At 35.6% G+C, this 25,183-nt stretch overlaps 1 protein-coding gene across 1 annotated transcript in view; it reads left to right on the plus strand.

The window, feature by feature from the left end:
• PTPRN2 (protein tyrosine phosphatase, receptor type, N polypeptide 2) overlaps positions 1 to 25,183 on the plus strand; it is a 416,744-nt gene that overhangs the window by 32,678 nt on the left and 358,883 nt on the right. Inside the window, exon 5 of the mRNA XM_009329894.1 lies at positions 9,111 to 9,190. Coding sequence (XP_009328169.1) covers positions 9,111 to 9,190 — 80 coding nt within the window. The remainder of the gene's footprint in view (positions 1 to 9,110; positions 9,191 to 25,183) is intronic.

Below are 25,183 nucleotides of genomic sequence, written 5' to 3' on the forward strand. Positions count from 1 at the left end.
ATTTATAATATAAAGATACATCAATTTTTAAAGGAATGACGATAAGGAAACAAAAATAAGGTGAAAGTTTCAAGTATGCATTCCTTTACTTAAAAATGAGTGATTTCTCAACCTTAGCATTACATTAGTCTTGTGGCTTTTTCCCCTGAGGTACAATATATTTTGTGTGCTTTTCTTTAATAAATGTGCATATAACCGAGATCATTTTGCCTTCTCCACTGTAACTTTTCTGCTAGAAAAATATAAAAATACATTAAAATAACAAGAAGGATTTTGGCCTGCAGCATTTTATGAATTCTAGGTGACAAAACAGAAAGACCATAAAAATCTACAGAGACTCTTATAAATAAAAATGTACGAAGTTTGGCTTTCCATTACAACATTTCATCTCAATAAATGAGAGGATTTGCACCTTTGTAATCAAAAGCACAATGAAATCCAGTGTTATAGATACATTTCCAGGTACTCATAGGTCCCTACTCAAGAGAAGGTTTTTACAGATAAGTAAGCTTCTGAAGTTTATCTATCTATTTATAATACTTCATATTTCTCTCCTGCTCATCCCTCTGTGTGACTGAGAATGCCATCATATTCCTTTTTTAATAAAATTAAAGTTCATAACATTATAGGGTAGGCAGGATATACTCCTTTGTTTCAAACAAGTCACTGAATATGTGCCATTGCATTTAATTTATGTAACATTTCACATATTATTAACAGGTAATCATTTCCATTCTACAGATGGGTAAATTGAAACTCAAAATAGTTTGCTTGATTTTCCCTAAGATGGTACAGAACTTGGTGACAGATATGAGAACAGAAACAGAGAACTGTGATTCTCGCTCTTGAACTGAAGCTTGGTCCACAAATAGAATAACTAATAGTAGAAATGGAAGAAGATTATCATGTAGAGATTTGTTTAAAAGAATAGTCCCTTATAAGAAATATACAAAATTCATCTTATGCCTATGTCTTTCCTGATTCTCCTGCCCTTGGCTACCTGATTCTCCTAAGTACACAAACACACACTTTTTTTCTCTCTCTTTGTCACCTGGATTGATGGGTGGGTGGATGGATGGATGGACGGACGGATTGCATGCATGTTACAGACCTGCTGACCCAGCTGAAAAAGATAATTCTTCTGCACATTTTTTTTACACCCTAGCCAGTAAATATTGCATATCCAGGCCTATGAGCTGCACCACGACCTTCCTGTGGAAGGGTTTGTATTCTTTAGGAGCCATAAAGGCAGGCAGAGCAAATATACATCTGTAGGTGCGACCGAAAGAGCCCAAATTCCACTTGCAGTGCCTTCTTTGCGAAGCAAATGCCTCTCCCTCTCAGCTGGCAGTGGAAGCTCAAGAACAAATCTCCTAGTTGGTCTCCTCAGAGCTAAAGGAGAAGCCAACAGGTTTTAAGAGGGCAAGCAGGAGGGGTCTGGTTGTAGCACTCAGAGTTTTGTAGCTTTTTGAATTGAGACTGTAGCAAAGTGTGATTTTTTTGGTCTTTGGTTGTGCTGCCTAATCCTCATCAAAGAAATTTGCGTCCTATCTGGCTCCTGTCAAAGCTATGAGCATGCTGAACCTTTACCTCTGTAAAAGTCCTAACACGAGTCATGCTCTTCATTAATTATTAAAAGTCACTTGTGCAAACTGAGCATAAGGTAACTATCATCCCAGTAGACAAATTTTACACATGATTTCAACAGACTTCATTAACAACACAGGTGTGCAGAGGGTAAGTAATCCCGAAGTCAGTAAAATGCGTTGAATGCTTACTGGCTAAAAATTAAAACTGTCTGCTGTTTGTGTACCAGGCAGACTACTAAAAGGTGTAAAGAAGAAGAATGGAAATATGAATAGAAACAATTATCTTTTTTTTTTTTTTAAATGACATAACTTTTTTATCCTTCAGCTTAATCTTTGGGGAATGAAAGAAAAATCACTGTGCATTTAAGCAGCATTTTGAGACCTCTTTCCCCTTCTCTCAGGGTCCAAACACTTTTGCTGTAAAAAGTTATAGCACTTGTATGGTTTGTTCTTTTAAATACTGTAATTAAGAACCTTATTTGCATGGCAGGCAAAGCTGGCAACTTTCATGTACTCAGCGTGGTGAAAATGTCAAGTTTCATGGCTTGTGACAGATTAATAGAAAAATTATTTTAAACCTGCAAATTATTCATAGATATTGAGTAATCATCAGAAGTTGCATTTTGTGAAGAATAAAAATAGGACAAACTGAGTGTAGCATCAATCTCTAAATTGAGCGTTGTCTGTTTTTTAAATCATTTAAATTGTAGGCTTAGCAAAATAATCTTCACCTGAGATGAAGTGAGTTGTAAAATCTTTAAAATACTCTTTCATTGTCTTTTGCACTGTAAATTATTTATCAGTGTACTTAGCACAATTTTGAAGCATATAGATTAAATGATTAATATAAAATTCATTATTAATGTAAAATAATTAAAAGTCCATCATTTAGTATTGGTTAGTATGAGGGACACACCAAACATGGACTGCTGTTGTTGGAAAGCATCGCTTTCTGGGCCCGTCATCCCTTTTCTGTGACTTTACTCTTGAAATTATTCTAATGACAGTAGTGCGTCAGTCAGAATACATTTCATTATTTGGACACCTTGTAGTGCCCTCTTCTCTCCCCCTGAAACGATGCTCCATGATGTCACCCCGCAGCACTGATTGTTTCAGGGGGAGAGAAGAGGGCACTACAAGGTGTCCAAATAATTTCCTGATTTATGAAGGCTGTAGATGTAGCTTGCAGAGGTAAGTCTGAGTTGCAACCATCAAATCCAGACCTAAGCTTTGTTTCCATGGAGTTACATTTGCAAGATGTGATTGCTCTGAAACTGTCAATCTCTCTAATCTTTGTGGTCTATCTGTTACACCTCACCCAGCTGCATGGTGTAAACCACTCTAATGAAATGCAAGTGGTGATAGAAAATCAACCACTAACTGGTGAGCGCTGCAATTAATGTCTTTCCCTTAGCAGGGATTTTGCTTTTTCATCTTAGTACTTGGTCATTGTCAGACACAAGGTGCGATGTTAGTACAACAAATCTTTAACTTTCTCTCTCCATGCTAGCTGTATGTTTAGTACAGGACCACATTTCTGTAGGCAATGTTGCAAACAAACAGTTCATGCTTAGTGTATATAAAAATATAAATATGAATAGATAATATATTTTCGGCTGTATTGCAGCATGTTGTGGAACAGTGTGTGTCATTCTGCAGTTTAAGGAGCATGTTAAGAGTTTCCGGAGAAGGGCTCAAGAAGCTCAATTTGCTAAAACAAAAAAAGATTTTTTAATTCACCACTGGCTGTAAGTACATACATGTCAATAGAAATGTGAGAATACATCCAGCTGTACATTGACATTTGTTCAGTTCAGGTGTAAAACGAAGCAGATCTTTGAGCAGTAAAGATATTAAAGAGTGAAAGATGTGTGCCTTTTTAGCATTAAGTCTGGGTGATGAAAAGATTTTTTAATTGATCACTGGCTGTAAGTACATACATGTCAATAGAAATGCGAGAATACATACAGCTCTACATTGACATTTGTTCAGTTCAGGTGCAGAATGAAGCAAATCTTTGAACAGTGAAGATATTAAAGAGTGAAAGATGTGTGCCTTTTTAGTATTAAGTCTGGGTGATGATCAATATTCTCTACTCAACAGTTCAGGGAAGTTATTTTGTAGTAGGTCAGCACAATACATCCTTCACAGGTTTCCTAAATCTTTGAAGTTTAGTCAGGTACGTGCTTATGTAATATAAATAGAGTAGGATGCAATGTTTCACAAAATAAATTTTGGTCAACATTTCTGGTCAAAAATTTTGGTGAAACCTGAATCAAGTGGTCAATGGATTTACAGCTGGTCTGAGTAACAGAAGGAGAACAAAATAGCCAGTGTACACTTCTTAATCCGTTTTTGTGTGGACATATATGGCAATGACCAGCTGCAATTTTCTGCCTTTGCTCTGCTCTGTAAATCATATCGTATAAACATACTATATTATAAAAATGCCTCTTTTAATCATGTGCTTTTTCCCATTAATTTGTTTTGCATAAGTATGTTTATATACCTAGATATATAATATATAACACATTTACAGCAGTACGAGTATTTTATTTTTTCCAAAATTGAGAAGGTGAAAAGGAGGCTTCAGTCCAATATAAACAACGGACTTATGCTTCAAATTCCTAAACACAGTAAGCACAGAAATGTGTACACATTGCAAGTCATTAGTTCAAGCCCACCAAACATTTCCTGAGACAATTACCTTCGCTGCTATAAAATTTACTTTGCACAATCCTCTGGAGCGTTACTAATTGCTTTTCTTAACCTCCAGAGATTAAAGGATTTTGAAATGAACATATAGACAAGTAGTGACTCTAATTTCAAATCTATGCTTTATTAAGGCAAGCTCTGTTTTACGAAATAGGGTCATTAAGAGAATGTTTAATGTTGGAAATATCCATTCCTAATCTCCTCATCTTCCTCCAATCTTGAGAAATTGCACTCTGCCTGTATTTTTTTTTAAATGCGGTGCAACCTCAAGTCATTTCCATCTGGCATCAGCTCTATGTCTCATCTTCAAGAATACACATAACCATGTTGGCACTTGTTTCTCAAATCCTTTTCCACTAGGGGGTATGATAGACTGTGACTGTATTTCACAGTAAACCTTCTGTATGATATTGTAATACTAAAGTATACACACATGAGGGAGAAGAACAGGCAGGCAGAGCTTGGTACATAATTTATGGAGATTTAAATCCTGTCATTCATAAATATAATTATAGCCTACGGCTTGAAAGTGATATGGACCTTGCCATATTGATCATGCTCCAGCTCTGTTTATTCAGATCATTCATTTGTTGACAGGCAAAATATAATAAGAATATTGTTAGTCAGTAAAACAATTAATGAAAGGAAATACTTCTATTTTACACAAAGAATATTGTTTGTTTCTGTGCATGTTGTGCACCCTCCCACCTTCAGATGGGAAATATAAACCCAAGGGGAGGGGATATTATTAAATCAGCAATCAACCTTCAAGTCATTTTGGTATAAACACTGTAATTACTTCATCTCTAGTAAACAGAATATAAGACAACAGCACATAAGGGTGACAATTTGCAATATGCTTTGAATGTCTTTGTTAAAAAAAAAAAATTATTATGGCTGAAGGCAACATTATTGAAATTAAAAAAAAGCAGAAATTGTGACAGCCAACAGAGGGGGTAATTAGTCAGTAAATTTCAAGTAATAAATTTAGCAGGTCATTGCAACAGACATTACATTTTGCGTGGGGAGAAGTCACTGTTTATTAGCCTCAAAGCCAGACCTGCTTACCTTTATTCAAAAAAACACCATAACAAAGTATTAGAAAAAAATGATAAGTGCCATTATAATAGTGTAGTCCAGATGCCTTCTAAAACTCACAATCTTCTCTTATTTAGGTGGGTGTAAGCTCAGTTACGCCAGAAGGGTCAACTACAAATTTACATAGGTGTAATTGTAGTAGCATACAGCTCTGTGTGTGTGTGTGTGTGTGTGTGTGAATAGACAAAAAAATCTGATATAAAAGATTGTCTTTCTAGATTAAAAGGGCTGCTACCTTACATTTTTAATTTCAGTTGCAGCAGATGCATGTCTTCGATGTAGGTTGTGTTTCAGCCTGGACATTGTGGTTTACATTTCCGATTGCTTTCACCTACGCAGCTGGCTGAGTGCTGGCATGATGTAACCAGCCAGCCAGGAGGGATGCCTCTGCTAACCGGCAGCACCCTCCCTGATCTGTGGGAATGGTTTGTTTGCAATTCATCAGGTCATAAACAATCGTGTGCACTTCAGTGAGCCTCCGTATTTAGAGCGATGTAAAGACAATTGCCATTAATATTAGCTAGGCTTCAGAGGGTTTGACAGCCGCACAAAAAAGCAGTCTCATCTATCTAATTTAAAGTTCCTGGTTAGGAAGTATCAGGGGTGCATTTTATACATCTTAGAACCTTTTCTCGGGCTGGTTGCCTTCTTGTTAAAAAGTCTTTTAAGAAATATTTTGCAGTCAAGTAATTACCGGTTTTGTTTAAATGTTCTCGTCCAACACATAATGAACAGCGAGGAATTCCCCAAAGGGCATCTATTGTTATTGAAATATTTATTTATTGAGTGCTTTTGCCAGAAGCCCCCCCTGAGAAAAATCTCATTTTATGAGCTCCTGAAGCTGTCAGTTCCCAAAACATCGGGCAGAAATGCAATTTTGACCAAGTAATCTCAAGGTCTTTTGTTTGCTTTTAAATAAATAGCAGAATACCAATGTGTAAAAAGTTGTGACAAGAGCTGCTTTATTTTCTGTATTTTGTAAATATTCCTAGTGAAGCTGTGTTTATGTGGTGCTCAGGTGATTCCTTACACTCAAGCGTTCAATTGCCACAGTAGAGAAAAACAATATCCCATATAGCTATATATGAGTGGGTATTTTAAATGATTCTGAGATTTCTTCTTTCCTGCAAAAGAACGGTGTTAACCCAATACCATCCCACTTGCGTAAGGAATTTTTCTCCCACCATGTTTTTTCCTCTTTATTTAGCTACATTTTCCCATCAGCGGCAAGGAGAAATGACAGTGCTTGTGGCAATGCATACACGGGCACGACTTGGATCCTGTCGTGTTCCTGGATTATCCAGGTGGAGTCACTAGAGAATAGTGCGATGGTCCCTGCCAGGCTTCACTCCTCTGAAATCCCTGCCTCTCACTGCCTGGGCTGGATCACTGAAATGATCCAGTTTTAATCTATATGATTTTAATGGTGCCATGAGGCATGCATAGCTGCAGTGAGTGGGGCAGGAGGACAACTGAGCAAGGAGTGAGCTCTGGGCCAGAGACAGAAGCAAAAGGGAAGGGGGAAAGGGAACTTTTTATGTCTTTGCTGATAAAGCTGAAGTGTAACTACACTGTGCTTGAAAGTTTGCATTGGTTCCAGGTTCTCAGCTATAATGGACTATGCAGTGTAGATTTTGGGACAATATCTAAAGGTGTTTTTTTTTTTCCACCCTATCTTTGTCATGGGACAGCTACATACTGGGTTGGTGCCTGCTTTTATTTAAAGCAGACTGCTAATTACACTGTAAAGGTCTGAGCAGCCAGAGAGGAATCATCATTTCTCTTAGGCTGGCAATGCAGAAAGGACAGTGCAAGATTAGCTATAGTCAGTGTATGGTGTCATGAAACTCCCAGGTGCCTTTTACAGTAGATTATGTCAGCATTAGTGACAGAATTGGGGAATGGCCTGAATTTTTGTAAAGCAATTATCTCAAATAAAATATGCTTTGCAATTGTTGAGTATTATAAACGAAAATATTATTTAAATGATGCTGATAAATGCTTTATAATTACCTAACATTATTAAAATACATTTCTTGTACATTAATGACCTGGCATCTGGAGTGTCCTGTAGCAATAGAATTTCTCTGTTTTCTTTTTCTTCCCCCCGCCCCCCCGAAGAGTATTTAGAGAAAAATGATTGATTAATGACAGTTCCTATTAACTCCAGAATAAAATGTGCGCACTGCATGCTTTGCTAGTAGAAGATTGAAAGGATGCTTCTTAGTCTTACTCTGATTCCCTTTGTGACCTCGAAGCAAAGTTTTACGGTTAATAATATTTTTTTTTCTTTCTGAAATGGAAAAAGTTTAAAGGTATTTCTGTCTAGGATATATGTGATGCAATTAAGCAAACTTCATTAAGTGCTCTCCGCTGTATGAATGCAAAATATTAACATGTTAGTAAAAGAATAATTTAATACTTCATTTCAAGCCCTGCAACAAAAATATTTTTTGAGTTATTTCTTTTATGCAGCAATTTTTCAGATTTCATTCTCTTATAAGCCACAGCTATAGGAGGTCAAAGCATGATACACGTATGGTTCCAGCCAATGTACTGCACCATTGAAGCAGGGTTGTTATTCATAGTATAAATGTAATTCTTCTCACTGGTTGTATGAATAATAAAAGCGTAAGAACTCACATACTACTTAGTATGTAAGTTAACTTTTACAATAGTGCCAATTTTCATCTTTGTTGAGCCCTTGCACTCTTTTCCTCTGTAAATTATTACATTATAGTTTCTACAGTTTCGTGTTACCCAGAAATTTTCCTCAAAAATACATTTTCTATATTTGTGTGTGTGTATTTTTCTTATGTTTTTCATATATATCTACTTTAGTAGAATTTTAAGGATATCAGAATGGAAATTTCTTTATTGCTTTTATCAGATGTGCATGTAAGTTGGATATTATTGGGATGGGTGGAGAATGAATGCAGCATTACATATACGGATTTATTTTTCTTTAAAAATGCGCAATGAACAATTTTTGTTAAACCCTGAATACTTTACTCTGCCGTTCTTCATTTGGCTAATCAGTACCTTCCTCTGAAATGCCTCATAGATTTTAATGCCATAAAGGACCATCAGACTACACCCAAAAAGGTCACCATACGGTCAATCATTTCCCTTCATAAGTTTTTCAAAGAGGTGATTACCTCTGGTGTTAAAAGATAAATACTTTGTGGTATCTTTCTGGTCAAAATCAGCTATTGGATCAGATATGTCCAAAATCTTTCCCCCACACATGTTCTTGCAGAATATGATCAAGATAAATATTCTGAGTTTCTTTATTATCCCTCTGACTTACAGTCGTGACAGCAGGACTAAGCTTGTATTGATGTTAGGCATATAAAATTTGAAACTACATGTAATCTTCTTTGGATGCTGATTTCCAGTGATGGTTTATGCTGTACTTGGAAGAATAACAATTTCAGTGCCTCCATTTTGCCATTTTCATAATAGGAATAGTATTTACAGGAGTGTTCTGAAGTTTAGCTAATGTCGTTGAAAGTCTTTCAGACAGGCACAAGATACACACAAGAAACCACAAGAGGTATAAAAATGTATGCAAATGTAGCTAATGAAGCAAAAGGAAGAGGGCTAAATGGTGTCTTAATAGTTTCTCCTTAAAAATCTATTTTGATAAGCAATATTATGCCAAATCTCTTGATTATGAATCTTACATTTTTTAATAATCTCTTCCAGTGTGCTAGGACCAGCTGTGACCTTCAGAGTGCACTCAAACCTCCAAAACATTTCAACTGCAGATGTTGCCAAAGCAGCAGGTAAGAGTCTTTGTCCTCCATTGCCAACCTGTGACCTCCCAAGCATCTGTTTAGTGGGCAGTAGCACTACAACTAGCACAGAGACATCCCATTCTCCCAGGAAGATTGACATTTAAAGAGGGAGACAGTCGAGAGGTGAGTGGCACATATGGGAAACTGAAGTGTAACATCTCTGAGTCAATTAGAACTGCCTCAGACTTCCTTGTTTGTTGATGAAATGGATTAAATAGAGACTTGTAGTCAAGGCCTAGCATGGTGAAAAACTCTTTGGTTTTGTCATGAACTCATAAAAACAGATTGGTTATTTGTAAATGAGGATGTAATACCTTCGCTTTTCCAATACTTTTTTTCAGGGAACAAAAAGGTTATTACATGTTAGCCTTAATTTCTGGATCAAAAGATGGTAGAAATATACCTTTGTTGGTGTGCTGTTTAGGCAATTTCAATGACAAGTTAATCTTGGGAATAAACATTGTATTTCTGGAGCTAAGCTGCTTCTCAATGAGTACCACTGTTCCAAGGACTCCCGTTGGCTTCTTGTCAACTTGGTTACTAACTGTATTATGGAGTTGTTGACTGCAAGAAATCATTTCTGCAAAGTAACTGAATTGATAACTGGTTTGCTTCCAAATTACCCAATTGATAGGTTTTAAAGATTATGAATGAGCAAGTTGCAATTTTGCTTGAAAATAGAAACAAAATTTTATTCAGACAAACACTGGGACCCCAAAACTGTCCGTTAACTTCTTTTGCTTCACCATGGATGAATTTAGCTATAGAAGGAACTGGGGTAGTTCCCATGCCAGAACTTTTCTTGTTGGAATGTGGAGGATTCCTCCCATGCAGGACCCACTGGAGGATTGTAAGTGTCTGTAAAAGAGATTATGAAAAACAGTCAAACGAACACTTAGCCGTCACCAACAACATCTTGTATCCACCCTGAGTTTTAAGGAGCTTAAGAACAAGAAAGGTTAAGCATTATCAGTTGTGTGAAGCCTTTCACTTTAAGCTTTCTTGTTAACTGGTGATTAGAGTAGCAAATGGCATACCATTTTTCTTAAAAGGGTTTAACATATCAAAAAGCCATAGATGTGTACTGTCAAAATTAGGAAATTACAATAAAGTAATTATTGAATTGTGGGACACTTGAATGTGTATGATTTACCTTGGAAAAATTAATATGGTTTTATAGCAACACCCTGCCTTGTAAACCTGTTGAATCTCTCTGAAGGGATCAACAGACATGATGCAGCTGGTAGAGCGTGCCTGGGTTGCTAAAGACTTTTGACAAGGTCTTTCACTAGAAGTTTTTAAGGAAACTAATTGTTTCTTAGAATGTGGAATATGGAACACGAAAATGGTGGATCAGTTATTGGTTAAGAGGCAAGAAACAGAGATTAGGAATAAATTACTAGTTTTCTCAAAGGCTAAAGATAGCAGAAAAGTGCAAGGATCTCTGCTGGGACTGTGGCATTCAACATACTTACAAATGAGCTGGAAAAGAGAGTGAGCAGTGTGATGAGAAAGCCTGTTAATAGCACTAAATTATTCACAGTATTAAAGGTGAAAGTTGGTCTTAGAAATGTATAAAAACCTTACCAGACTGAGTGCCCAGACCCAAAATGGCAGACAAAATTCATTGTAAATTAGTGTAAAAAAAAAGTATATGGAGAAAAATATAGCTTTACGTATGAAGTTATAGGTGTAAATGGACCATTACTGGTCTGGAGTAAGAACTTAGTGTGGTAATAGGTAATTTAATGAAAATAACTCTTCAGTCTATATTATCAGTTGAACAAGGAAAGTGTTTTTAAGAATTATTTGGAAAGGAATAGAAAACAGAACAATATCATTTGTTCTTGCATAAATCTATCCCTTGCTTGTATTTAAATATGCCATACAGTTCTGCTTCTCATACCTCAGAGAGGTTGGAAACTCTGGTTGAAATGGAAAGATTCAGAGAAAGGCAGAAGGCATGACTGTAAGTATGGAATATATTCCATATAACAAATGGTGAAATAAGGCAGGAATCTTTATTTTGGAAAAAAAGATGAGTATGGTATGAGAATGGTCTGTCAAGTCCAGAGTGGCACAGCAAATGTGGATGGGATTGTGCAGTGGCTCTAACAATGCAAGAACAGATGAAACTGGCAGAAGGCAGGTTCAAAATAAATCAGAATGCAGTTTGTAGCTACGCCTGTTGTGGATAATGAAGCTTACATGTGTTCAAACATGTAAAAACTTCATGGAATAGACATGCGCGGAAATTCAGCAAGTCCATAGAAACCTTGTCTAGTTCAGGAGGTTCCTGATGTGCCTTGGCCTGTTCCTAGCAAGTTACTCTGAAATGTATAAATGCTGTGACTAGTTTATTTCAGCAAAACTAAGCAGTAACATAAGGGGTTTTTCTTACCACTGGGATCAAATTAGTTGTTTTCAACTTCTTTAACTTAAATATTGCTGACAAAGTAGGGAGGTTCTGGGGACAAAAAAAGTGACCCCAGAGGAAGTTCTACAGATTCACCAGCTTAAATGAATCTTTTATATTGTAATTTTATATACTGTACATATTCATATCCCAGGCATTTCATAACTTCTGTTTGTTTAGTACATTAAAATTTTCAGGTTTTGATGGCTGTACAAAGAGGTTTGTGGGAGTCTTACATCAGCTCCTCTCGGTATGTCACCATGGCCATAGTATTGTTATAACTAAACTTTGTGTTTGCCTTTTACAAAAAAAACGCTCACAATTCTATCCAGGTGTCAAACATTTTAAACTAAAAAAGTATCGCGGTTTTCTTTTCTAACCAGTAAATAAGGTTGCAGTAGCTTGTCAATGTACTTGCTAATCAGTTAATTTATTTTAAGCAAACTTCTTACTTGCAGATCTCTAAAGCCAAAAATAAATCAGTTAAAAGATCAACAGCAGTATATACTTACATAAGAATATTTTTCAGTCTTTAGTTGTAATTAGAAATTTTAAAAGTCAACAGTGCCTTGAAAAAAAGCATTCCATAAACTTAATTTACCAAAGGAAACCAAAGCAGAATAAATCAATGCATACTTCCAGGGCAGATGAATGGTAAATGGGTTACTCCATGGTGTACTGCTGTTAGGTAACTTGACATACATCCAGGAACTCTGAAAGCAGATCTTGTTTACAGAAAATGAATAGACCAAACTGACAGAAGAATTTCACTGTCCGTCACATCCTTAGAAATGAAAAGAACTTACAAACTGAGGTAATCGGGTGCCATAGTAATTATGGGAATGTAAATTATCCAGATTTGCAAAAGCAATCTATTTCTGCAGCTGTTATGTCCATGCACATCTCACTGAGATCCACAGGAACAGTTTCTGTGCAGCAGTTTGATTTTATTATTCATGTCACATATGTTTTTGTAACCAAAATGGATAAACTTTCCTTGCATTATTTAGGTTTAAATGTAGGGAACTATATTTAAAGTTTTCCACCTTCCCCTGGGGAGTTTGACAAACATGCATGTTAGAGAAGGCATGGGACTCTTTAGCAACTATGCAAACAGATGATTGACTTTGAATATCTACTAAAAAATAGAGATATGGAAGTATGATAATAAAAATTCTTTCCTATGTTTTCTTGGAATTTGAGATCCATTCTTCTTGGTGTGCATGAGACCCAGCTTGAGGAGACATAAAGTTCTCTAAAATCCTTCAGCCACGTTCTTGCTGATAAAGCTTGTTTTCTAGTAATCCACAGTTCCAATTCTGTGTAAATGTTTTGATTACTTTTTTTGCAGTTTGTAGGGCTACATGATTATATGGGAAAGCTGACAACAATGTAATTTAAAATTATGTATAGCTTGCCTTCTCACATTAACAATACCTTTATTTGCTCTTTGACTACAGAGCAGGACAGCCAACATTTTGCCAGCATTGCATACTTTGACGTTCATAATATAGAACATATCTTGCATCAAGTAGCTGTCCTCTGGCCTATTTCTGTTTAATAAGCCAGGCTCAACGGTGCAGTGTAATTTCATCTCAACATTTTGAAGAAATAAACTTTCTCTAGTCATAGATGACCTGCTCTAGAAGTAATTACACTTGGCACATGACATCATTTAGACAAATGAATGTGGATTTCATTTCTCTTCAGTTTAAAGGTTAGGAGAAATCTAGCAGAGGACAATTATCAGTAAGATAACTTTATTTATATAAAATTGCAATATAGTCAGTATAGTAATGAGCAATGAGTTTGATTTCATACAGCTTTATAGGTACTCCAGAATCCCACCATTCATACAAAGACATGTGAAGTAACAGTGATAATTAGAAAAGAGGAACCTTACGACATTCCCAAACATAGAATTTTAGCATCACATGGCTGTAATGATCACATGTATACCGTGCACATGAAAAAGATGTAGGAGAGGAGTGTTGTGCACAGATGCTCAGCGTTGCTGAAATGAAACAAGAGCATTTGCTTATGTGTAGCTTCAGCCTTTCGCTGGTTAGAATCATGCTTATGTATTTTTGGTATTGTATTAAAATGCAACACTTTAGGTGTTGTAAAAAATGGGGACAGAAGAGATGTATGCATAATGTAGGCGTATTAGTGATAGGGGACAGGTAGCACAGCAAAAGGCAACGCATAACCAGATATTAGAGAATTAATAGATCTTGTGTGTGGGTTCTTGTGTCTAAGATATATCGTGATATGCACCATTATGGCAAGTCAGAAATCTTGATTTCATTTTTTTAAATATGAATTTTGAAGATATATTAGAATATCAAGAACAATTTTCAATTCTTTTTCAGTTCATCTAACTTTTAACTAAGGTATTGATTTGGTTTTGTTTTGGTTTTGGTTTTTGGTTATTGGGGTTTTTTTACTTTTCTGTTGCCCTGCTGGTGAAACCTACATTTTCACAATGTGCATGGTTTGACAGGGACCATTAATCGTAACTTAGAGAGTAGGGTGTTGAGTCATATAACCTTCTTGTCTAAAAATTATTTCTCTGCCAGCTTTCTAATTCTGCAAAAAATGCATTGCAAAATTAATTCCACTGAAAAAAATGACAAATGCAAAAATACTATATTATCATTAAAATTTAACTGTATAACAAGCTCATTTGAATAAAGTTACTGCCTCAAAAGTATTGGAATAGATAAAAAAATGCACATAGAATTCCTTAGCAGTTTTAAACAAGTGCAAATGGTTAAATTTGTAAACTTACAGATTTTGAGATTTGACACCTACAAATTTTGGTCATCTCCCAGCTGTGATGAAATATCCATGGCAACAAATTTTGCAATAGAACTTTTTGACATTGAAACTGAATATTTTTGCTAAAATTGGCAGCTCTAAACAGACAAAACATGATCCTTAGCTTTTAGCACTAAACAGTCCTATGAGATGAAAAGGATACTTCAAAACCCTTAGAGTTAACTTACCCTGTCTAGTGATTTAAGCTGATGGTGTCTTATTGGTTTGGAGTGGTCCAAGATGTCATAGTTTTAATCCTAATTAGGATGACTAAATGGCCAGTCATATTAGCGATCCTGGATTCAGTTGGTGAAGAAGGTATTTATGCCTTATTCAGCCTCCAATATGTCTCTTTTGCTAGGCAGGTCTGAGCTGTATTTATAGGCGTCAGAACTTACTCTTCTAAATATGTAGGCTTAAGCGTCTAAATCAGTGGTCTAATTTCAGAGGCTTTTAGATCCCATCACACCCTACAAACCTTTAATGACCTTCGATAATTAGCAGGCTTGAAATACAGAATTTTCTGAAGAATGACTAAGAAATTTAAATTTCAAAGCCATGTCAGACAGTGAAGCACCCCACCTGCATTAGAAAAAATTATTCCAGGTTCTGCTTCAACTTTGGAAATACTGGTGAGGAGTCACTGCAGAACCTGTCTATTGCTCCCATTTCTTAAGCACGTTCGGGAGAATCACAGTTTTGTCAGACATCCAATCTGGGCCCTGTTAAAAAGGGCTGAGACTCTGACATGAACATATTTTGATTTGCTTATAAATTCAGTGCTACAAATATCTAAATAAATCATGAATATAATTTAAAAGACCTAACTATGAAAGTGCAAATGATCGGTTGAAGCTATAACGCTTAGATGCAATGTTTAGCTGTTTGCAGCAATTGTTTGTATTAGCCTTCAGTATAATTCAAATATACTTTTCAACTTTTAGCAAATCAGATGTAAGTCTAAAATATTCCAGATGATATATATGATTATTCTCTTGTATTCATTTTAGTCATGACATGTAGTCCTCTTTTTATTGGTCAAAGGGGGTTATCTTTCCAGTTTACCGCATAATAGAAATACATAAAATAAAAATCACATTTATGAAATACCTCTATAAAGCTTGCACACCTCTTAATTTCATGGTCTGAAATTTGGCAAAATGAGACACAGAAGGAAGATAATTTACTCAGCATTAGAGAATCAATTGATGAGGATCTGGTACACGACTTAAATTGACTGTTCATTTCTAGGAACGCTGCAGAGGCTCACTCTGCTCTCTAGCCAATAAGTATTGACCATACCAACATTGTTGACAGAAACATGGTAACTCTATATTATTATCCAGTATTAGCAAGAAAAGTTTTCTAGGAGGTTCTCAGGAGAACAAAAGAGAGAGAACTGTCTTCAGATTTATCATCATATAATATAACCCTCTATCTTCCTATAATAAGGCTACATGTAATGTGTATATGTAAAGAAAGTATAAATGTAGAAAAGGGACACTAGGAGAAGGAACAACAGAACAATGAGGAATAAATCATCAACTACAAGAATAAGATTATGCGAAGTTTTATTTAGCTATCCATGTATTTAGTTAAAAGCATATTTAGAATAATTGATATTACTGACTCATGTCTTATGAGCATTATGGTCTCATGGAGGAATTTGAGCGAAACCTGGGAAATGCCATTTAATGTAGTGAGTTCAGAATACTGTGATTTTCTCTCTCTGGTTATTTCAGCTTGTGATCAAACACTGTCTGGCCTTTGTTGCTTTTTAGATCATTGTTGTTTAATTCTAACAAGTTGTTTGCATAATATATTTCACTGAACTAAGTGTAATTGGGAATTATTATTCCTTGTACTGCTTCTGCAGCTGACATAATGAAACATGGCAATGTCCATTGCATTGTTTTGTTAATGGCAACATCCATCTTTTTCATGGTGACCATCAGTGCAGGAGATGAGTTCTATACCATCAGAAGCAGGAAACTCCAATTTCTGGATAAAAAGTCTTCCTCTTTTCTAAGAAGTCCTTGTTCTTTCTAAATGGCTATAACCAGCCTTTGTTGTCTTGTTGATTTTTGGCATAAGCTTTGCACATCTTGTGGGAAGTCTCAGAAAGATTAACTCTGTTGCTTCAGTCACAAGCATGTCCATGCTGGCATACTGTCTTGGTTTCCTTTTTCTACCCCACAACCGTGAGTAATAATGGTTGTTTTGAAAGTATTCATTGGCCAGTCATAGTCAGATTCATAATTCAGCTGTGATGAAGTGAACAGAACAAGATGAAAGTCTACAGCTGAATTCCTTCCCTCTGTCTCGATTTTTGTAGACCATGCAATTAGATGCCTTTCTCTCTGAGACGATAACAAAGAGTGTGTCTATGAATAATTTGAAGTTCATCTTTGAAGTGAACTGACAGCTTCTGTGTCAGAAACTTTGAACAACGTAGCCAGGAGGCTGCGAGGTCTATCTGATTTCACTTGCTGTTGCCCTGGTTTAAGAAGGATTACAATTCTTTGGTCTATAATGTGAAACATAAAAGTTTGACAGCTCTTTTTCTGTTGCTAGCTCTCTTAAATCTTTTGGTGCAAATCCCGATTTCTTCTACTCAAGCCTCCTTAGTTCACATTGTCCTTTTTCACCTCTTGACACCTCTGTAGTAGATCAATTCCCTTTCACCTACTGTATCGTCTAATCTATCTGAAGTGTTTTCCTCAAATCCTTCCATTGCTAAGTAAAGGATGTCATTATATTTTTGAAGTATTATTCAGAACCTGAACTGTCTTCTGCACTACCAAATGTCTGATACAATGATTAATGAATTTTTGAGATGGCATTTCCTTCCTACCTTGTTCTTCTGTTGAAAAATGGAATGAGTTTTAGCAGTTGTGATGGGTGCTACCATTCGGTAAATGTGCCTCAATCTTGAAGAATAGCAAGCATCCTTGGTTATGACTCTTCTCCAGTGACTTCCTTCTAATTATGATATGCATCGCTGTGATTAGTAAGGATGGATTTGTTTTTAACATACACCTCTCTCCTCTAAGAATAACTGTGAAGTATCTAATTTCAGAAAGAAATCTTTTTGCTTTAAAACCACTTCCTATTGTAACTGAAAACTTCAGAACTTCCTTCTGTTCACCTTATAAACTGATGTAATCTATTCCAGCATAAACCCCTAAATCAAACTTCTTAACTATTGGGAACTCTAATGCTAGTTAATTGTTTTATAGAATTGGGGAGAAAAATAAGAGCTAAGTAGCATTATGTAGCCAATGTTCTTTGATTAAAGCAATAATGGTTCATGTCATTACATTCTGATGCCTCTTATTAAACACCCATTCATAGAAAGCCATCAGCATGGTATTAAACTAAAATAAAGATAAACATACCATTGGTGTAGTATATACGTTAATATTTTAGAATACAATAGTTGATACCTGAACCAGACAGTTCTATCAAAGGGTCAACGGAAAGACCAGAATTAACTCTTAGAAAAATATATAGCTGCGAAGATTGATTTGCAGCTACTCATGTGTTTCCGTTAGTTGCTTTTTCTGAAATCTATAGGCAGGCCTATGAAGACAGGCAAAAATAAGACCTCTATTAAAGTAATTTATGTCATGGTTTAAAGGTTAATAGTGATTTTAAAGTTGACTTTTTTAAAGAGCCCTCTGGTAATATAACTAAATGCATTGTAATAGTGAGGGTAGAATTAATCTAACCTGGTCGCAGCTGTCTAAAGGTTAGGCATTTGTTCAAAACTAGTTGTCTGGATTGCGTCTACATGCAAAGAAAAAAGATATATTGTATGAACTGACACTTATCATAGGTGACTAAAGGTAGGTGAGAAAAAGCCATCACTAATATGCACAGAAATGTATAGATATTGTTGATGATAGGACTGCCATACATAAATACTACAACTTTTATAAATTTGTATATATATAATTTAATATTAATATAAATACTACAACCAGGGAGATTGGTTGAAGTCAGGATTGTAGATTTTAGTGCAGTGGAAAGCTTTCAGGATCTTCCTGTAGTCCCTGCTTGGTGACATATTCAAAAATATTTTTTCTGTTGCTAGATTTCTTAAAATCTTCTGGTGAAAATCCTGATTTCTTCTACTTAGGACTCCTTCATTCACATTGTCCTTTGGTAACATATTCAAAGCTCTTTAAGAATTCAACATTAATTTAAGATTGAGTAAATTCACAAAGATTTCAAGTTTGATAAATATTACCATGTGTAATATTACTAAACAACCAAATTCCTGCAGTCAGCTTGTTCACACCTACAGCTATACAAGATGAAACTGTCATGTAGTTGAAGTGCAAAGTGGTTTTCTTTCAAGTCCAAGAAATCTTCCAATACATTTTTGACTGTGGAAGTGAAAAGTCTTTTTCCATATTAAATATAAATATAATATTTCCATATTTCCACTTTCTACATAGTTCCTCTCATAGATGTTTCAAACTGACCCGTACATTTTCAAAGGATTGTTTTCAGCTGACCTAAACCAACGAATAGCTGCACTGAAGTCCATAGCACTGAGAATGTGTGACTGGAACGAAACAGTATTATTTTTTGTATAGCAGCAGTGAGCAGTGCTGTGAGGTCCCACTGTGGACACGGTATCAAAAAATCCCTATACTAAAATATTTGAGAACTAAATTTCATTCTAATTTAAAGCAAAGCAAGCAGAAATCCCCAAACCTAAGACAACCTGCTTAACGTCATATTTCATCATATTATTTATCAAAATTGCTGCTATTTAACATTTTTATGATAAGCAACAGATTTTCCAGGAAAATGCAAATATATATGCAATATGGCATATACAACCATAATACTTACAATTCCAGACATCTTTAAATGTTATAGTCCTTTAATAATTTTTTTTATATTTTTGTGCAGTACACTTAAGAGGCTATCTCTGTTCACAGCAGATTCTAACCATATTAAACCAAATTGTTTAGGAATGCTACAGTAAGAAGAAATCTGGTAAGGCAGGTACATAAAAGGCAGAATAGGTAAGCTGATCTAATATTTTTTGGTGAATATGTACCTTTTTAGGTAAGCATAAATAAGGGAATTAAAGAAACCCTAATTTAGGTCAGATAGTGTTGTAAACTAACCTTTACCTGGAAAAGAACAGCAAGTACATTTTTTTCAACCCATTAGACAGATTGATTATAACTTCTCAAAATATGGAACAACAAGATAAACTTAACAATTTTAAATTATGCATGCAAATAAACACTAGGCACCATGTGGAATAGGGGATAATGTTCTATTTTAGTTGGTACAAACAGGAAAATGTTCTTTATCTGATGTAACTAAATATTCTATTTTTAATATATGAAATTGGATGATCAGCAATCTTGTGATTGTAAGTGATAGCTTTCATATCAGCCAAATAATAAAAAATTGTGAGGGAGAGTGGTGCTACTTCAGGGATCTATGAAAAATAGCTGTTATTTAAAGCACAAGAAAAAACACAAAATCAATTACAGCCAGAATCATCTTAGAATCAGACTGTCATCTCTTTTTGCTGGAGAAAAGTAATAACATGAAAAAGCTTCTCTAGAAGCACGGTGTTTTGGTAACAGTGTGTAGGGGCGGCTGACCCAAGCCTGGTAGCAATCTGTTCTCTCCGTAGAACACAACTTATGGGATGACATCTTGGGAAGGAGGCACAAACATGATGTGGGATGAAAGGGCAGGTGGAGGGTTTTTGGCTGACAAAGGCTTAGGAGGTCCAGAGGATTCATGTATCATCCGTCTTGAAAATAACCAGTTGCATGACCTTCTACTGCTGATAGCTCATGGAGGAATGTATCTGAGACAGGAAATAATGAGCTCTTGACAGTGGGACAAGGAATTATTTGAGGGCTTTGGGAGAGTTTTTGAAGAGAAGTTTGTTGGCAGTACTCACATGGGCACACTTGTCAGCAGTATTCAGTCCTGTATTTTAACATTGCCTTCATTTTGAGCAGTCTTTCTCCTATGGATTGGAGGCTACTTCAGCAGCTGCTGCTGCTACCCGATAGCCTGCACAATTGTTAGGGAATGTTGTGACTACAAGGCAAGTGATTTGATGTTTATGAATTTTGTTTTCTGGACTATCTATGGTCAAAGAAAGGGTTTTTTTCCCCCCGAGCTTTCCAGAACTCCAGATATCAGTTCTGACATGTAAGAAAAGATGGTCAGATTTACAGACCTTTGATCCTGTTTTTATTTGGAGACGATGTTTTCCATTGTCTGACAAAAATTGTATGCAGGATTTAGAGATTAATGACCATTGCAATAATCTGCAAACACTTAATCTTTCTAGCATTATCTAGTCCTCAGGAAAACATGTTAAATCCCTTTGTTCTCTTTGGAAAATATTTTCTATGAATGCAAACATTCCAGATTAAGAGAGATTGTAGGGCTTTATGTTGGCTGAGGTCAAAAGACGTGCTAGATTTAATCTAGCCATAGATTTTTCAAGAAGTACCTGTAAATACTCCGTGCCTCTGTTTTCTTAATTGTAAATCTGAAATATGAATAGGAAAAAGGCTTTTTATGAAAATAAAAAAAAAGCTATAACATAATGCTTTTTTAAGATAATTCAGAGGATAGACAGTATGGTCTTCTATAGCATAATTATTATCATTTGTTCCTGTGCTGCTTCTGCTGCTTTTTTGTATTTTTTTCCTGGTTGCATCAGTGCAACAAAATCAGGATGACAGCAATCGTAAAATCATTTTGGTTGAAAGATCCATCTAGTGGGTTATTTAGCCTCTCCCCCAGAATTGTGATAGGATTGGCTGGCAGGAGATCATATAGCTGATATTTGATAGTCTGTTAAAAAAAAGAAAGACAGATGAGAAAAAAATGTGTATGCCAAAATCCAGAGGGTGCCTCTTGGCAAAGTTTTATAGACATTTTAGGTCAGTAACAAGAAAAGGTAGGTAGCTACACCCCATTACTCTGTCCTAAACAGCCAGGTAATTACTTTTGGCATTTTGACAAGTGTTTGCTGGAGTGAAGGTCAAAGCTGTCAGCAGAGAAGATCTATGCTAATCTGCCCAGCTGGAGAAGACTCAGGTAGCTAATGTTTTGTAATTAGAAGTTGTGGAAACCAGTTTTCACTGTAGTTTTGTGCTGAGTATAAGTGAACTAATAATACAGAGTAATTTCATTTATCATAGTTTACAAAATTGGCTAAATGGATGCTTAGGAGTAAGCATACAATGTGAAATTGGAGAAATATGGGAAAACTGATATTGTGGTACAAATGAAATATATATTTGTATGCACATATGTGTATGTGTGGTATTATATATACACGCATATACATTATATGTGTATATTATATATGTGTGTATTTGGCTGTACACATATGCAGGATGAATAATGCTAATGCTTTTAATTTACATTGAAAAAATATTAATGATAAAAAGAAAATCAAAGAAAAGGAAAAGAAAACATGTATTTATTTTCCTTGATAATGCTGCAAAATTTTGCTGGAAATTTCATTCACAAAAATTCAATGCATGCAAAAACCTCCCATTTTTCTTGTGGGAGTTACCAATATCACTTCAGCCAGCAATACTCTATGAATGGATTCCTATAATGGATTTTAAACTGATAAAGTACTTTAGCAAAATACAAGGAAATAAGCACACACACCCCCAAATAAATATATTAAAACAATTATGAAAACAATTAAGAGTTTTATGAAAAGTATCATTTGTTTTGTAACATTGACTGCCTCTTCATGGCATTGTATTCCTGTTTTTATCTGGCTAAACTAAAAATGACTTTTCTCCCTTATTGTGCTGTTCTTTGTGCTACGGGAAGTGTGCACATGTGTATATATATAAAAGACAGAAAGAGATAAACAGGGAATTTTTCAGAGGAACTCAAGGTGTTCAGCTATGCTCCCAAACCCAAGCTAGGACCTCAAGTCTGCAGTGATTTCACACATATTTAACTGTTCATTCCCTCTGACTTTGCTTCCTGAACTGAAATACCTAATATAGGTATATGGTGACCATCAAATTCTTACCATGCATGGAGAAAGAATGCAGACCTTCAAAAAGTAATAGTTTTGGACAGACTGGTATGTACCGTGGAAATGCAGGTCAGGATTTGATGGCCTAATCCTCGACCTAAACCTAATAAGATAAAGTGGCAGTGTTTCCGTGGCTGCAGTTGGAGCTGGACTGGAACCCCATAGGAGCAGCAGTTAAAAAGGGCGACTTTTTTGCTGAGTCGTTTTTAACCTTGATCAGCTCTGCCAGACAAACTGTTGAACTGTCACCAACAAAGAGCCACAGGGATGCAGCACCAATGAAAATATTCCTCTAATTCTTTTTGACTTTACATGTAATCCAGAGCATGTAGATAAATAGGAAAAAAAAAAAAAAGAGATAAAGCTTTAAGTCTAGGTCTGAAGAAGTAGTAGGTCCATCTGAAACATAGATTTAATTGAGAAAAAGATGGTTTTTTTCTTCTGGATTTCATGACTGGGCTTTTATAGGAGGCTGCTAAGTCTTTTTCAATTGTTATATCATTGCAGGGAACCCAGAACACAACTGATTTTGGAAAGAGACCAGAAAGTGCTTTCTTTTTTATTTTTTTACCCCCATCCTTCCTTCTCTGAATGGATTGTGTGTATTATATTATTCTTCCTGACATTTCTTTCCTTGGCATTTTTCCTCTTCAGGGGAATCACCACATATTCATTCTCTTCTTTCACTGCCATTTAACAACTCAAGGGTATATTCTCTACCCATGTGCAGCGATATAGCTGTGAAAGTCACATTAACATTAATGGGAAATGTGCAGCTAAAATCAACCACACTGGGTGTAGTTACTACCCTTGGCCCTAAAATGGATTGGCATGTTCAAACAGGAATTATTGCCACTTAAGAACTGAGTATTCTACTGGGTTATTACATTATTTTATGTTAAATTAAAAGTATTTTAACATTAATTTTTAATGCATTTCAAATTGATAAATCCACCTGCTGTAGAACCTGTTATTTTATGTTACAATGTAATGTTTGCAAAGTTAGGTAACATTTTTAAAAAGTAAGCTATCTTTCACTTGGCACCTCCCAGTACTCTGCTTTCTATAAGCCTTAGAAAAAAATGTTAACAATCATTATTTGATGGTAAGTTAATATTTTGTTAACTTAACTGTAAAGAATCTGATGCACCTCTCTGGTTTTCTGGTTTAAACATGGATGAATTTGAGTGTTTGCAATGGTTTTCTCAGTCCTCCTGCGATTCTGCTTTTCCGTTCTGGTCCCTTTTCCTCTCATATTCTATCCATAGCTCTTTTTCCTACTGGCAGCAGGATAACTAAACATCTGAAATCAGCAGAGTGGACAAAAAAGAACTGAAAGCTGGGAGATGTGGAAAGCTGAGAATATCAGAGGTATAGGTAACTGTTTCCAGAAGTGACAGTATGGACGGGGAAGCTGATCCACTTCTGTTGTTATTAAACTGGTGATGAGGCAGAGTTTGCATATTTATCACATTTTTTTCTACATATTGCTTCAGTTTCTCTGACTCTTTGCCAGAGTGAATAAGTGCATCCATCTTTCACGTTATATTGGTTTCTTGGTGTGTTGCTTGTCGGTAAAGAGTACCAGAGAGTTTAAGAACTCTAATTCAGTGTTTTCTGTTATACTGTTATACTGGTATCTGTTATATACTGATATCTGTTACACTGCAAGCAATCATAAATGTTCGAATTGCCATATATTTATGTGTAGAGGCATATGTATCAAAATGAATTATAACTTGCCCTTAAGAGTTTTAAACAAACTTAGTGGAGTATTGCCATATAGTTAAATAAATCTTTGCTTTAGACAGAAGGCGGTAAGTATCTAAGGCTCCTCATTCCAAAAGATGTTTACATCTCAGATTTCTTCACTAAGAAAAAGAAAAAAGTGTAAATGGAAGCTATCAAGACAGAATGGTTAGTAACACAGCAGACAGTCCACAACATGTTTTCACTATCACATGCATACATTCAAGTTCAAATTCTGGTACCCCTAGGAATAAGTTCAATTTGGTTCTTAGTGTATATCTAGTAATGGCTATCAGCTTTTCACAGAATGTACTGTTACTGCTGGTGAGCATCCTTCATCCCCCTAGTTCCTCTTCTGTATAAACACAAGCAATTCACATATGTTCATTAAACCACTGTTAGTGGTTGGTATCACAAGAGGTAAAACTGAGTTTGGGGTAGATCCCTGTAGAGATGTGAATGCTATCGTTGGTGAAGTCCTACCCTCATCCAGGCAATTACGTGGGAGAGGTTGTCTGTGTTGATACTTACATATATTAAAGTTAGATAGTACATTTATACCTTTTATATTTAAAGATACTCTGCACTCCTTTAATGCCTTTGTGTCATTAAAGAGGTAATACCTGGAATGCAATGTACATATTAAAAAAAAGAAAAGAAACCAGTTATATCTGATTTCCATAGTCTTTTCCTTTTGAACGCTGTTGGAGATACAATACATGGCTAAAGGAACCAGATATGACCATTCATATAGAAACCAATTTCAGCAAAACATCACTTTTTACAGATTTTAAATGTACTATGTCTGTCTTTGTATTGTTCTCAAATTCTTTTTTTCATGTCTGAACTTTAGTCATAAGAAAATACAAGGAATTCCATCAGATTTCTGTTCTTCACTATTTTATTCAGAAACAGTTATTTT

Source organism: Pygoscelis adeliae, unplaced genomic scaffold (assembly GCF_000699105.1).
Source record: "Pygoscelis adeliae isolate BGI_AS28 unplaced genomic scaffold, ASM69910v1 Scaffold238, whole genome shotgun sequence".
Lineage (NCBI taxonomy): Eukaryota > Metazoa > Chordata > Aves > Sphenisciformes > Spheniscidae > Pygoscelis > Pygoscelis adeliae.